Source organism: Phyllobates terribilis, unplaced genomic scaffold (genome assembly GCF_046119375.1).
Source record: "Phyllobates terribilis strain yellow unplaced genomic scaffold, ASM4611937v1 Scaffold_5__5_contigs__length_657084704, whole genome shotgun sequence".
NCBI classification, from domain to species: Eukaryota; Metazoa; Chordata; class Amphibia; order Anura; family Dendrobatidae; genus Phyllobates; species Phyllobates terribilis.
Genome location: NW_027362765.1, coordinates 366,614,894 through 366,630,614, shown reverse-complemented (window position 1 = coordinate 366,630,614; position 15,721 = coordinate 366,614,894). Strand labels below are relative to the sequence as shown.

Here is a 15,721-nt window from a genome sequence, read left to right as displayed (position 1 = left end):
ATGGACTACTTGCTAGAGATGGGGTGCACCTTACGAAGACTGGAAAACATGTATTTGGAAGTCGCCTTGCTACACTCATCAGAAGAGCTTTAAACTAGAACAATGTGGGAAGGGAAGCAAAAGGCCAGAAAAAGCCATACAGCTGACAAATACTATTGAGATCTCTGCTACTGGAAGTGGAAAAGAAGAACAAAGACAAAACAATCTAAATAATAAAAATATGGGAGGAAGAGAAACCAATCACAAACTAAAATGTTTTTATACAAATGCACAAAGCATGGGCAACAAACAAGGAGAATTGGAACTACTAATGCAGGAAAAGGAATATGATGTCATTGGAATCACTGAAACTTGGTGGGACGATACACATGATTGGAATAAAAGGCTAAAAGGATACAACTTATTTGCAAGAAACAGACTTGATAAACGAGAAGGAGGTGTTGCATTGTATGTTAGAAAAGCGTATATCTGCACAGAGATTGAAGCTTCAGAGACTGGGAGTTCTGTGGAAACTGTTTGGGTAAGAATACAAGGAGAGAACAACGGAAAGGACACCATTGTAGGCATTTACTACAGGCCACCTGGGCAAGCTGAAGATATGGATGAACTCTTTATGTATCAAATGACCAAGTTCTCCAAAAAATATGACGTAGTGGTCATGGGAGATTTCAACTATCCAGACATTTGTTGGGAATCTCTCTCAAGTAAAACTAACAGGTCAAGCAAATTCTTATCCTCTCTTGCTGACAACTTTATCTTCCAAAAGGTAGGGGAGAAAACAAGGGGATCTGCTACTTTGGATCTAATCCTTATAAACAGGGAGGAAATGGTTGAGGAGGTAAAGGTGGCTGGGACCTTAGGAGGCAGCGATCATGCTATTATAGAATTTTGGATAACTAGAGGAGGAAGACATGTGAAGACTCAAACTTCAAGGTTAGATTTTAGAAAGGCAGATTTTAAGAGACTCAGAAAGAGAATAGGAGGGATCCAATGGCTGGATGTCCTTAAGGACAAAAATGTCCAGGAAGGATGGGAAATTTTTAAAAATGAGATTCTCAAAGCACAATCGTTAACAATCCCGAAAAGTAGGAAGAATGGGAAGCATTTAAGGAAACCAGGATGGATGAACACAGAACTTAAACACATGCTAAAAAGAAAGAAAGAAATGTTTATTAAATGGAAAGAGGGAGGCATATCTAAAGAAAATTATAATGCAGTCTGCAGATCCTGCAGGGCACGTATCAGGTTAGCTAAAGCTGACAATGAATTAAGGCTTGCAAGAGATGTCAAAAGCAATAAAAAAGGATTTTGGGGGTATGTCAAAAGTAAAAGAAAAGTCAAAGATGCTATAGGATTTTTACAGGATGAAAATGGAGAAATGGTAAGAGAGGATGTTGAGAAGGCCGAACTTTTTAATTCCTATTTTGCATCTGTTTTCTCTCAGAAAGAAAATGTAACATCAACTGATCTTCACTGTCCTTTTAAAGGAATAGAGGAATCCAAGTTATCAGTAAACATAAAGATTGTGAGGGAATATTTAGCTAACATAAATGAGTTCAAGTCTCCAGGTCCAGATGAATTACACCCCAGAGTACTGAAGGAGATTGTAGAAGAAATTTTAGAACCACTCTCCATAATCTTTGAAAATTCTTGGAGAACAGGAGAAGTCCCAGAAGACTGGAGAAGAGCAAATGTTGTTCCTATCTTCAAAAAGGGGAAGAAGGTGGACCCAGGGAACTATAGGCCGGTGAGTCTGACTTCTATACCAGGAAAGATCTTTGAACAAATTATTAAACAACATGTATGTAAGTACATGGATAAGAATGAAGTGATTAACCAGAGTCAGCATGGGTTTGTAACTAACAAGTCATGTCAGACTAACTTAATTTCCTTCTATGACAGAATCACTGACTGGGTGGATCAGGGAAATGCTGTAGATATAGTATATCTTGACTTCAGCAAAGCATTTGACAAAGTATCTCACATCATCTTTATTGAAAAAATGACCAAGTATGCAATGGACCAGGCAACTGTTAGGTGGATTCATAACTGGCTTAGTGATCGGACTCAAAGGGTGGTTGTAAATGGCTTCACATCCAGCTGGATGAATGTCTCAAGTGGGGTACCACAGGGCTCCGTCCTGGGACCTGTATTGTTCAACATCTTTATCAATGATTTAGATGAAGGAATTGAGGGTACACTGATTAAATTTGCTGATGACACAAAGCTAGGAGGGATAGCTAATACTAGAGAAGAGAGAGAGAGGATTCAAAAAGACCTAAATAAACTGGAGCAGTGGGCAGCAACCAACAGAATGGTTTTTAACAGGGAAAAATGCAAAGTACTACATCTGGGCAATAAAAATGAAAAAAGCATATACAGAATGGGAGGAATAGAGCTAAGCAACAGTACATGTGAAAAAGACTTAGGTATACTAATAGATCATAGACTGAACATGAGTCAACAGTGTGATGCAGCAGCAAAAAAGGCAAATACAATTCTGGGATGTATTAACAGAAGCATACAGTCTAGATCACGTGAAGTCATTATCGGTCTTTACTCCTCTTTGGTCAGACCTCATCTGGAATACTGTGTACAGTTTTGGGCACCACATTTTAAAAAAGACATAGACAAACTGGAGCAAGTTCAGAGAAGAGCGACCAGAATGGTGACTGGTCTGCAAACCATGTCCTATGAGGAACGGTTGCAGGATTTGGGAATGTTTAGCTTGCAAAAAAGAAGACTGAGAGGAGACTTAATAGCTGTCTACAAATATGTCAAGGGCTGTCACATTGTAGAAGGATCATCTTTATTCTCATTTGCACAAGGAAAGACTAGAAGCAATGGGATGAAACTAAATGGGAGGAGACACAGATTAGATATTAGAAAAAACTTTTTGACAGTTAGGGTGATTAATGAGTGGAACAGGCTGCCACGAGAGGTGGTGAGTTCCCCTTCAATGGACGTCTTCAAACAGAGGCTGGACAGACATCTGTCTGAGATGATCTAGTGAATCCTGCTTTGAGCAGGGGGTTGGACCAGATGACCCAGGAGGTCCCTTCCAACTCTACCATTCTATGATTCTATGATTATCTATAAACCCCTTTTTTTTTTTTTTTACTCTTACCCACGAGGGAAAAATATTGACGCCTTCCAAAATTTACCCTAGACCACCAGGTATAAATATCTACTGTTACGTTAGACCATTCAGAAATAAACGTTGACTTTCATCTCCTCTACAGGACCACCATGTATTAACTCTATCTTCTACTATGGACCACTAGGGAAAAATTATATATCCACTCTTCTACCAAAGACCACCAAGAAGCGAAGCTCTACCACCAATGGCACCAAAGAAAGTGATAGTTAAGACACTGTCTCAATAGAAAAACCACTGGGGGAATAAGATGGCTGATCGCCCGTGGTCCCATTCCCAGCCCCCCTGGCAAATCATGTCACATGGCAGCTAGGAGATGAATGGTCACCGTGTGATACAAAGTTTCTCGAGTCCCCCATAACTGGAGATGTTTCTGCAGAACGCCTCTCCATTTGGCTCAAAAATAGGGGTCCGGGACTGAGCATCCTCTAGGGCCATGAACTGGGGTTGTTCTTATGTGGCTACACCTTCAACTCCTCCAAATTCAGGCAGAGGATTGTTTGGCCCCACCAGGGCCCGGTGTGACCGCTACCTCCGCATCCACTATGACTACACCTAAACATAAGGTCCACAAGAAATTTCCATACCTGACTGTGGAGTTGCCAGGGAAGATAATCTTCAGGGTTACAACGTCTGTCGAATATTGACTTGTAGTCCACTTTTACAAGCTGCCACTCTGACCGGTGACCAAAATGCCCAAAGACTCTGCAGAAAAGCAAAATAAAAGTATAAAATATATCATGTAAAGCTGGAAAAATATTTACAGATGAGACAATATGTTCTTTCTCCTTGTGACACATTCACTTATCCTACTAAAATAGGATGATGGGTGATGTAAGGAACGAGTGACAGGAACAGAAATACTGGAGCTAAAAAGAGGAAAAGAATGAAAACATATCAAAGTATAAAACACGTAAAACATATCTCAACTTAAAGGGAATCTCTCACCAGGACAAGCCTATATAGATAGCTACACCACCAAATCCCCCTCAGGGGGCAGCAAAATATAAACTTCCATTTTTTTAAACCTTTGTTAGTGGCCTTTTTGTTCTTATTTCTACATTATCTGCAAACTCAATTCCCAAAAAGTTGGGCCTCTGTGTAAAATGTAAAGAACGCAAGAATGCAATGACCTGGAAATCTCTTACATTTTACTCACACAGAACATAGGACACAGATCAGAAGTTAAAAGTTGGACATTTTTCCAATTCATTTAAAAAAATTAACGTAACATTAATGCCGGTGTCCCTGCATGTGTCCCCTGCGTCCTCTCAGCAGAGATGCCGACATACTCAATGTCACGGTCGCTTGGCGGCGTCTCTCTGTCCTGTTACGGCATCCTGCTTGTGGCCCCGTGCAACGAGCGCAGGTCTCTCGAGAGTACGCTTAGTATGCGCGTGCTCCCCACCTCTTAAATGGGTAGTGCACGCACTCAATATCTAGTATTTAAGGCACGCTCCCCTGTAGGGAGGTGCCTGTACAACACCCTCTTTAGTGTTTTGTTTGAGTTGGTCCCTGCTACTTAGTTGTCAGATCCCTCAACCCGTTCCTGAACCTATTCTGTTAGAATCTAAACCTGTTGCTGAACCCACTTAGTCTGAACCCAAACCTGCTCCGTTATTCATGTAACCTGAAACTGAAACTGCTCCAGCAGTACCTTAGCCTGAAGCAGCTTCGGTGGTACCTGAGCCTGAAGCCGCTTCAGCGGTAACTAAGCCTGAAGTCCATCCGGCGATGTCTGAACCTGCGCCAGTGTCCGTCCTGTCAAGTGTTCCAGGCTCCGCACTGTCTGAACCTGCGCCAGTGTCCGTCCTGTCAAGTGTTCCAGGATCCGCACTGTCTGAACCTGCGCCAGTGTCCGTCCTGTCAAGTGTTCCAGGCTCCGCACTGTCTGAACCTGCGCCAGTGTCGGTCCTGTCAAGTGTTCCAGGCTCCGCACTGTCTGAACCTGCGCCAGTGTCGGTCCTGTCAAGTGTTCCAGGATCCGCACTGTCTGAACCTGCGCCAGTGTCCGTCCTGTCAAGTGTTCCAGGATCCGCACTGTCTGAACCTGCGCCAGTGTCCGTCCTGTCAAGTGTTCCAGGATCCACACTGTCTGAACCTGCGCCAGTATCCGTCCTGTCAAGTGTTCCAAAGATCCGCACTGTCTTAACCTGCATCAGTATCCAGTTTTGCCTTAGACTCTGAGTCCATGTCTGTGATCCTGACCCTTGTGATCAGCTGTCACAGCGCGGTGGACTGCCCTTGGAGTGGTACCTGGCGGCCACATGCAGCTGAAGCCAAACTCCATCATCTAGTGCAAACCAGGTGGCCGCTTAGCCAAGCCCCTCCAAAGATAAGCTCAGACTAAGGCGTAGTGAGTCCACGATCCACGTGCGTGAAACCACTATTGTGTAGCATCTCATCTTTTTACAACAATCTGTAAACGTCAGGAAGTGCGGAGACAATCGTTGGAGTTTTGGGAGAAGAATGTTATCCCCTTCTTGTCTGATGTTGGGTTCTCACTGCTTCACAGTTCGGGGTCGTTGTCGAATTTTCCATTTTATAATGCTCCAATTGGTGAAAGGTCTGGACTGCGGGTGGACGCTTCATCAGCTGAACTCTTCTTCTGTGCTATTGTGATGGATGCAGTCTGTGGTTTACCATTGTCTTGCTGAAATATGTAAAGCCTTCCTTGAAATAGAGCTTGTCTGGATGGATATCACCTCTATATAAATTCAGCATTGATGTGTTTCATGTATTATTTTCCCTTGCCATAGCTGCGAATGCAGCATCAACCATCAGAGATGCAGAACTGTGCGCTGATAACAAGCTGGATGGTCCCTCTCCTTGATAACAAGCTGGATGGTCCCTCTCCTTGATAACAAGCTGGATGGTCCCTCTGTTCTTGAGTCGTAAGGACACGTCATCCATGGTCTCCATAAAAAAAAATTGTATTTGGGTCATTCAACAACAGAATAGTTTTCTGCTTAGTCCCCTTCCATTTGAAATGATCTTTGGCCCAGAGAAGATGGCAGCGTCTGGATTGTGTGGATATTTGGCTTATTCTTTACATGATAGAACTATAACTTAAATTTGTGGATTGCACAGAGACCTGTGATCACAGATAATGATTTTTGGAAATATTCCTGAGCCCTTGCAGTGATTTGCATGACCGAATCATGGCTGTATTTCATACAGTGCCGCCTGAGCGCTAAGAGATGATGAGCATCCAATATTGACTGTCGGCTTTGTCCCTTGTGCACATGGATTTCTCCAGAATTCTTGAATCTTTTGATGCTATTATGACCTGTAGATAGCGGGATATTCAAAGTGTTTGCAATTTTACGTTGTGGAACATTTTTCTGAAATTGTTCCATAATTTTTAGATGCAGCTGTTCACAGATTGGTGACCTCTGACTATCTTTGCTTCTGAGAGACTCTGCCTCTCTCACACGCTCTTTTTTTTTATTTAGCCATATGACTTAATTGAAAACTGACCCTCCAGCTCTTTTTAATTATTAACACTTACATGTCCAACCTCTTTTTAGCCTGGTCGCAAATGTTTTGACAGGAGTTGCTGCCATAAATTTCCAAATGAGTTAATTTTTTTTTTTTAAATAAAATTTAAAAATGCCCAAAATTCAACTTCTGATCTGTTCTATATTACACTGAGAATAAAATATGGTGATAACAGATTCCCAAACCATTGCATTCTTGCTTTCTTTTACATTTTACAAAAGAGTCCCAACTTTTTTTGGAATTGGGGTTGCCTATTCCTATGTGAAGCAAGTCCGGGACCAAGTTAAATATTTTCCCCATGGAGAAAAGCACTTTCAGTGGTGGTGAATTTACTGGTTCTGCTTTTATGGGAACTCATCGTCCACTCTGTTATTAGGAAATTAATACTTTGTAGTAATAAAATTTGTGTATCTCTGAGGATGTCCACTCTTATCAAAGGCACTAACATATTATAGACATTATAGATTCATTCTAAGAAATCCATTGGATTCCATATTTGAAAAAAAAAATTTGATCCAGGATAAAGCCACCATATTAATCAGGAAATTATATATTTTTTAATATTTATGAAGATTTTTATTTTTCATTTTATTGAAACTTCTATCTGCATAATAATCAATAGATAATGTAGTTTTCACATTGGCCACTAGAGGACACACACTAGATTGATGCTTCCTGATTTCTGTAGGCCGTTTGCTTGCTTTGCTGTGTATCCTGGGGCAGAATGAGCAGATTCATCTCACTATCGTTAGATGCTAATGACTGGTCTGGGTGAAATGCTGGAGCCTTAGATAAGTCCGGATAGTAATACATACACACATCAGGCTCTGTATGCCGCTCTCTTCTCATTTCCAGGTGTTCGGAGGGCACCGTGTTCCATTTATTACTAGAGACTGCAATAGTTTATGGACCCTTTACTGCCCATTAAATCACTTGCAGCTGCCGTGAAACTCGCAGTCTGTGCAGACAATACAGAAAGGATCTATGCGCCCTCAACATGGAGATTAAAAAAAATAAAATAAAAAGCAGTGACAACATTAAAAAGTAAAAAGAGAAATCTACTCGAAATTCTAAACTTACGTCATAATTAATGTCTCTTCTCCCGGCTCTCCCAGAACACCGTCCACAAACAGAGGATTGGAAGTGAAGGTATATTTGCTCCAGGATCTCCCTTCATCAAAACTGAGCCTGAAATAGGAAAAAAAAGAAGCAAAATAATGAACCTAATCCATCGATTTAAGGTTTAAAAGGGAAACATCATCAATATATAGACATTTCTGGATAAGCGCTACACATGAAAGTAGTTTAAAAAAAACTCGGTGATGTCCTATATCTTTGCATTTTGAAAAGTAGTCTCCAACTTATGGGACAGAGTATAAGTAGTACTAAGGATGTAATACATCACAATATATTATAATAAGCAGATGTAAGGTATATATTATAGTATAATATCATTGACTGTATGATACTGAGCCTCCTGGGTGAGTCTGGGTCATCAGGTGGACATCTAGCACCGGAGGTCTACCGTTATCTACTGGAAATGCAGAAGGCGGTAACCAGTGGTGGATCCAGAGTCATCATCATCTCTGACCACCTACAATCATGTGACAGTTATAAGACTGGTGGCTACTTATTTGTCAGAGGGGCTTCTGGGCAGTGTCAAGAACCCTCAAGAACAAGGGTCTTGGTTTCACTACTTCTGCCCCTTATATACTATAGCTGTAAACATGGGGCTTTCTCAGGAATTAGGCTTCTGTAAGTCGCCCTACTTTAGGGCTTTATATATCTTAGGTATGATTCGTAGACTTTTCGAGATTGTTCAATTGCTTGGCATGTTTTTGATGGCAATGACATGCGCCATTACGATGTTGGTGCAAGGTCAATGACCTGTCTCCAAATTCCCCAGGTTTCAAACAGATCCACTGATGCCGAACTAGCAATTTTCAGGGCTTCAATCATCTGCTTTAAGGACACACTCAGGGGGCTTGTCGAGTCCAGGCTTTGAAAGGTCAGAGGCGTTTTGGCAGCACGAATGGACCTACAGACTCGGTAGGTGGTTTTCATGTTATGGCTACGTAACGTGTTGCACTGTGGTGTGTCCCTCAGTGGAAAGTATATATATATCATCTGACAACTGAAGACTAACTGGCCGATAATCGTGATCAATCGACCAGGACACCAAGGTGATCAGATGAGTTTATGGATGAGAATCCCATGCATGTGGTTTTCACTAATTCCACAACTCCACATGGAGGAGTTGTAAATGGTATGACTGTTCCAATCTTGGATTGGGAAGCATCCACCTGACCCATTGCTCTAGGTGACCTTCTATAATCTCCCTCTTCCCATCTCTATAGTTGTGCTTCTTCCTCCTTCCAACCTTCCAGCAGTGGCTCCAAGACCCAATTCTCCAGCCATGTCAGCTCAGTAGGTTTGGTAACTGTGAAAGCCCACCAGCCGCGAGACACACGGTATCTTTAAGTATTCCTTCGCACCTTCTTGGACGTCTTGTCTCTACTCTGTGACTAGATTCTCATAGATTGCTGAGGGGCCAAAAAACTTCTCCCAAGTCAAAATTTCTAGATAAAAGCTTTTCCTGATGTAAAAAAAAGAAACCTTCTGCCAAACCAGCAACTCCCAGGGCTTCAATCGTCTGCTTTAAGGACACCTTCAAAGGGCTTGTTGAGTCAAGGCTTTGAACGGCCTGAGCTGTTTTGGGGGCAGGAATGGACCTACAGACTAGGTAGGTGGTTTTCATGTTATGACTATTTGGAGGGCTGGATGGAGCTCCTGGTCTCCAGGTCAGGCCGAACGTCTGGTTGTAACTGACGGTTGTTTCCTGGAGCTGCTATTGGACACCCAGAACGTAGTTGAACCTCCATCTACCATCTGCTGACTCTGGACTAACTGGTGGAAATACCAGTGTAGGAGAATGGGGCTGGCATGTGGCAGTCATTGGAAAGTCCCCTAGTTGTAGCCCAAACTCATATTTTACAGAAGGGCAAATAAATCGTATCTCATCTGCTGTAACCATGCCAGACCGGTATGTACACGACAGTCGTAAATACACATAAGTGCTTTTTTACTATGACTACAACAACCAATACAAAAATGAGAGCACCCTCCCCTTAATCTCACCTCAACTCTTTCCTCTTTTAGTACTTCATAAAGAAGTTTCCAGTTCCTCATTATTAAAGATACTTCTTTGTGCTAAAAGTTTAGGAGACTCCGAGAGAAATGATTGATGAAAGGCATGGAAGGATTTTATTGGAAAAGTTGACTGTTGACCTACTCTAAAAGTGACGGCTTCTTGAGTTTTGTGCCAACACGTTCAGAAAATTCTCCTGGTGTCAAATATGAAAAAAAAAAGCAAAAACTACATCAGGCGGCAAGTCCTCGCCTTATTATGTGCATATAATGGATGAGGTATTTGATTAGATTACATGGTGCGTACAAGAACCCTGGAGGCTTCTCTTGACTTCCTATGAGATCTGTATTGCTTTTCTTTTATGCCAGAAATAAAAAAAGAAAAAAACTAATAAGGTTTCTTTCCAAACATAAGGTACTCGAGGAACTCAGCACAAAGCGGAGCAGGCGGAAGAAGATGAGAGCTCCAACAGGAACTTTTCTGCATGGTTTGATTGACACCTTTGTGTTGAATGCTTAACTGAAAAGAAAGGAGACGGACGATGGAGTCTTACGTCTCCAAACTAATTAAAAGTTTAACTTGCACCTGCCACCTGCACACAATGGACGTGCTGCACCGCGTTATGCAGTGTAGACTTCTCCGCATTTTCATTTCTACAGGTCGCATCTGTCGAAAAGTATCACATGGCCTAACTATGGATGTGTGGGGTCATGTGCCAGAAAAAGTGCCAACAAGTAACTCTGCCTTGGTCAAAGTATTTAAATACAGGACTCCGCCAGAAGAATTAATCTTTGACTAAGGAAAGACTAAGTATACTGTAACTTTGATTATTCCTCTTCCAGTTCCAATGTTGGGTCGTGGCTTCATCTGTTGGTCCTATCCAATAGTCAACATGACATTGACTTCTCTGCCGCTCCAGCTCCTGTGCTCTGGCATAGCCCTACTGGATCAGGCAGCGGTTCCGCTCTTGGTAGTGCCAGGTTGCCAAGAAGACTTACGCCTGAAGGAGATGAGACTGACAGCTGATTTGAAGGATCTGCTCCCATGGATTTCCTGCCTGTTGATTTGAGGCTTTTACTTTTCTGGACTTTTCTTGGGCATTTGATCCTAATTGACCATAGTTTTGACCTCAGCTTTATTTCTGGATATTGCTCTTCCATGGTTTCCTGGTACCTTTTGTTCTACTGGTGGCTCAGTTCCTGACTTTACTTTCATCTTAACCCATGACAAGTTGCATCTTGGCCGCTCTCTGGCTGATAACCTCTTTCTCTGTTCCTGATTACGCTACTAAAGCTTCATTGCTTCTGCCACTTATTCTTGAGTAGTTTGGAGACTATGACCCAGGAATCTGACTGAGAAAGTCTCTACGCCCTGGTGGGAGGCTTAATAGTGAAGATCATGTTGATTAGTTGGACTCTACATTTCAGTGGCAAACAATTTGTGATGTAGAGATTTCATATCTCTTGTAGGAAATGTGACAGCCTCTCTATTTGGCATCCTGAGAAGCACCTGAAGAACCATTGTTATAACATCAGTTCTCCTGGGTGGACATCTGTCAGGGTCAGTTGGCTCCTCATGGTGCTATGTATGAGCTGTGCTTTATCGTCAGAGCCAACATCATGACTCGCTGCTGCTACTCTTCCTTCCCTCTCACAGCATGCACACTCACAGAAATAAAGAGAAACTGCAGCTGCATCCCCCTCCTTACCCCCTCTCTGTTCTATAATGAATGCTTTACACTTTGACAAACAAGGAGGTTTCTGAACGTTTACAGAGATGATGCAGTCAAGAAAAGAGGAGCTAATGGCTGCTGAGAGCTGAAAATATAACGATATCCTCCAGGGCTGAATTAATATGATTCTGTTGGAAGGACACTGGTTACATTCTCCGGAGAGATTACCATTCTTCAGCCCATAGTATACAGCCTGGAAAATTACTGCAGTATTTTATCAGGTACATAAAATCTACACATATTATTAAGTGCATAAATATACAGCATTATTTCTAAGTCAATATATATTTTGTCTAATGTGCAAGTTACACCCAGAGCTGCCATCAACACTTCCTGAGTTCCTGTCTGAACAGTGATTGCAAGGAAACACTTTCCGCCATCCCTCCTGCTTGTTCAGGGTATGGACACATCGTGCTCTGTGGTGGATCAAAAATTTATAGCAAGCATTTTTACTAGGTAAATGCATCAAACGGTCCTTTGGATGTAACTGGAGTAAATGTTTACAAATTGCAGATTTTGCACATTGCTTTTAATATTTTGCTTGAGTCAAACGTTAAGTACAAACAGTAAAGATAGCGATCAGTGTATTGTGCAAGATAGCCATCCGAGATCGAGAAAAGTTGAGCAAAGTATTTGGAAAGGTGCCGAACTTAAAATAGTAAAATGGATCGTTTATTTACTTATGTAGAACAGAAGAGATGAATCTCATTATGACATGTGCTCAAAACTTCCAAAAGTTCAGTATTGTACATGACGGTCCTGCAAATGGAACCTCTGCAAACTTTTATGAATATCTGAGAGATATTGGGGTAGCGTTTCTCCTTATGGAGAGTGCAATTAGTGGTGTCAGGTAGTCCACAGTGACGACACCGGGGGAGATCACGCAATATCTCACCGTTGTCGTCACTCTGTCAGGATTTCGTCAGGGATACGCGAGAACACGATCCCGACTACTCCCTACGTAGTTATCGGCAAGCGATCAGTGAGCGTCACACCTCCAGATTCCAAAGGGTGGAATATGGAATAGGTGCTGGAAGATGGGGCAGGACACTGGGGTTGCTTGTCTGCTTAACCCCTTTCCAGCAGGTGGCGGCAGATTTCCGCACCTCTGGTATTCTCTGCCACCACCGTCCAAATTTGAAATATAATACAGGCCTGGGCAGATGGCTGCGTTCTGGTAGCATATGGCTTCGGGGGAGGGAACGATTACAGAGCAAAAGAAACAAAGAAACAAGAATATTACATTTTACATTTAATCCAGTGTTTAAGAAAGATATACAAGATTTTACAAAGGGGACATAAAATACATCAGTTACACAAAATAATAAGGGTTAAAGAAGACTTACTCTACACAGTTCACAGGGACGAATCAGCATTGGTGGAGGAGGGGCTCCCCGATTTGATTTGAACGTTATCAAACCTGACCCATTGCTTATAGTATCTATACCACCCTGGCAATGAGTACTGCTCCAACCTCAGCAAACTATTTTATGCTTAAGGGAGAAACCTGTCCACACCCCTTTTTGCTGACATAACAGGGTCTGGGGCTCCACCCTTAATGTTTGTATTAGGAATCTGTTTTGTGGGATAACTTATCACTGATTGATCCCAGAAGCCCAAAAGTGCTACCATATTTTCTATTAGGATTTTACCTTCATTTAGAGACCACACATGATATAGTTGCAGTCTGCTATTTTGCTACTTTTGCGCCACAACTCCCTGGTTTGGCTTACAGCAATGAGAAAATATGTGTCTTGCTCCTTGGCTGTCCCTGCCACTAAAAATATAGGTCCCATAATTATTGGAATTATGGAACTTATAATATTCCATATTTCGTATCGATGCCGGTGAGACTATAGACTTCCTTTTGAAGCTCGGGAAGCAAGCTTCAACAGTTACACGTAAATTATTGCAAGCCTGCGTCTAATCATCCCCTGCATCTGCCAGGAGGAAAGATGCTCGCATTTTAATTAGGTTGTAGCTTTACAAGTCACTTCTACTGTAGGTGATAATTTGCAGAGACAGATGCTGGACTGTCAGCTCTCCTGTGACAAATGGGGAAGAAGAGGGGGTGGAAGAGCTTGGGAGAAATGGTTAATATTCTCTTAATATCTATGACAGGGGAGAAGAAAAGATTTTCAATTTTTCTCAATATTTCCCTGACAAGTGGTATTGTGGATACAGCTTTGGATGTGATCGGAGCCACAATGTAACTGAATATCAATACAAGATACATAATGCAAAGTAATTGCAAAACAGGTCAACCTGACAAGTATGTTATATGCAGACTGGTGTCTGGCAGCGAAGTTACTCATCATTATATGTCTCCTTACCAAAGATGGCGGATGGGGAGAGAGGTGTGCTTCATGGCCACCAGCACTCCACCTTGATCCAGGTACAAGACACTGTGCTCCTCTTCAAAGATCTAAATGATACAATAAGTTTCAAAAAGAGTAAACAGCAGAGAGGATACATTGTAGCAGACAGCGTCGATGTAAAACAATTCATGTTCTCTGTACAGTTCAAAGAGACGCAACGGAAGGTTCCCTTCATGTGATCTGCAGACGCTCAGGAGACTATCAGGGAATCTGGGAGAAGCCGCAGGCAAAAAAGGGAAAAAATAAGGTAAGTAATAATGGCAAATCAGTGCACAATCCTCCACTGAGGACCCTAAGTAATTGAGATGAAATATGCAAGAGTATCTATCCATCTATCTATCTATCTATCTATTATCTATCTATTATCTATCTATCATCTATCTATTATCTATCCATCTATCTATCTATCTATTATCTATCTATCTATCATCTATTATCTATCCATCCATCTATCTATCTATTATCTATCTATCTATCATCTATTTTTCTATCTATTATCTATCTATCTATCTATTATCTATCATCTATCTATCATCTATCTATCTATCTATATATCTATTATCTATCTTCTATCTATCATCTATCTATCTATTATCTATCTATATATCTATTATCTATCTATCTATTATCTATCTATTATCTATCATCTATCTATTATCTATCTATCTATTATCTATCTATTATCTATCTATATATCTATTATCTATCTATCTATCTATTATCTATCTATCATCTATCTATCTATCATCTATCATCTATCTATTATCTATCATCTATCTATTATCTATCTATTATCTATCATCTATCTATTATCTATCTATCTTACTATCTATTGTACACACGTGGTAAAAATTGTTGGTACCCCTCGTTTAATGAAAGGAAACCCCACAATGGTCACAGAAATAATTTGAATCTGACAAAAGTAATAATAAATTAAAAATCTTTGAAATTGAATAAATGAAGGTCAGACATTGCTTTTCTGCTTCCACAGAATTTAAAAAAAAAATTAACCTCATGAAATCGGCCTGGACAGAAATGATGGTTCTTCTTAACCTCATATTTTGTTGAACCTTTTGAGGCGATCTCTGCAATCAAACGATTCCTGTAACTGTCAATGAGACTTCTGCGCCTCTCGACAGGTATTTTGGCCACTCCTCATGAGCAAACTGCTCCAGTTGTCTCATGTGTGAAGGTTGCCTTTTCCAGAATGTTTCAGCTCTTTCCAAAGATGCTCCATAGGATTTAGGTCAGGGCTGATAGAAAGCCACTTCAGAATAGTCCAATGTGGGTTTTTCTTTCATTAAACGAGGGGTACCAACAATTTTGACCACGTGTGTATATATCTTTTTATCTATCTATCTTATTTATTGTATCTATCATTTCTATCTAATTATCTATTGTATCTATCTACTGTATCTATCTTTCTGTCTATCTATCTACTATCTTTCTATCTATCAGTCGGGTTCCACAGGGAGTTAGGACTGTCCCATAAGGGTTGCCGTGACGTGGCAGGATGGCTTTTACATTATTTTGATCAAAATTATGTTAACTATATATCCTTCATTATTTATTATTATTTTTGCACTGTGTGATTTACCCATTTACTTCCAGTTACTTGGGTATTTTGCTTGTCTTTGTTTTTTCTGTATCTATCTTTCTGTCTATCTATCTATTATCTATCTATCAGTCGGGGTTCCACAGGGACGACACTGGGGAGATCAAACAATATCCCACTGCTGCCGTCACTCTGTCAGGATTTCGTCAGGGATTCGCGATCACATGATCCCGATTACTCACTACGCAGC

General features: G+C 41.1%; 1 protein-coding gene across 3 annotated transcripts in view; it reads right to left on the bottom strand.

Moving 5' to 3' along the window:
• The window catches only part of SORCS1 (sortilin related VPS10 domain containing receptor 1), a 951,041-nt gene that overhangs the window by 129,572 nt on the left and 805,748 nt on the right, over positions 1-15,721 (bottom strand). For all 3 annotated transcript variants that reach the window (XM_073684756.1, XM_073684757.1, XM_073684758.1), the window contains exons 13-15: positions 13,872-13,963; positions 7,739-7,846; positions 3,745-3,862 (exon numbers count right to left, since the gene is read on the bottom strand). In XM_073684756.1, coding sequence (XP_073540857.1) covers positions 3,745-3,862; positions 7,739-7,846; positions 13,872-13,963 — 318 coding nt within the window. The remainder of the gene's footprint in view (positions 1-3,744; positions 3,863-7,738; positions 7,847-13,871; positions 13,964-15,721) is intronic.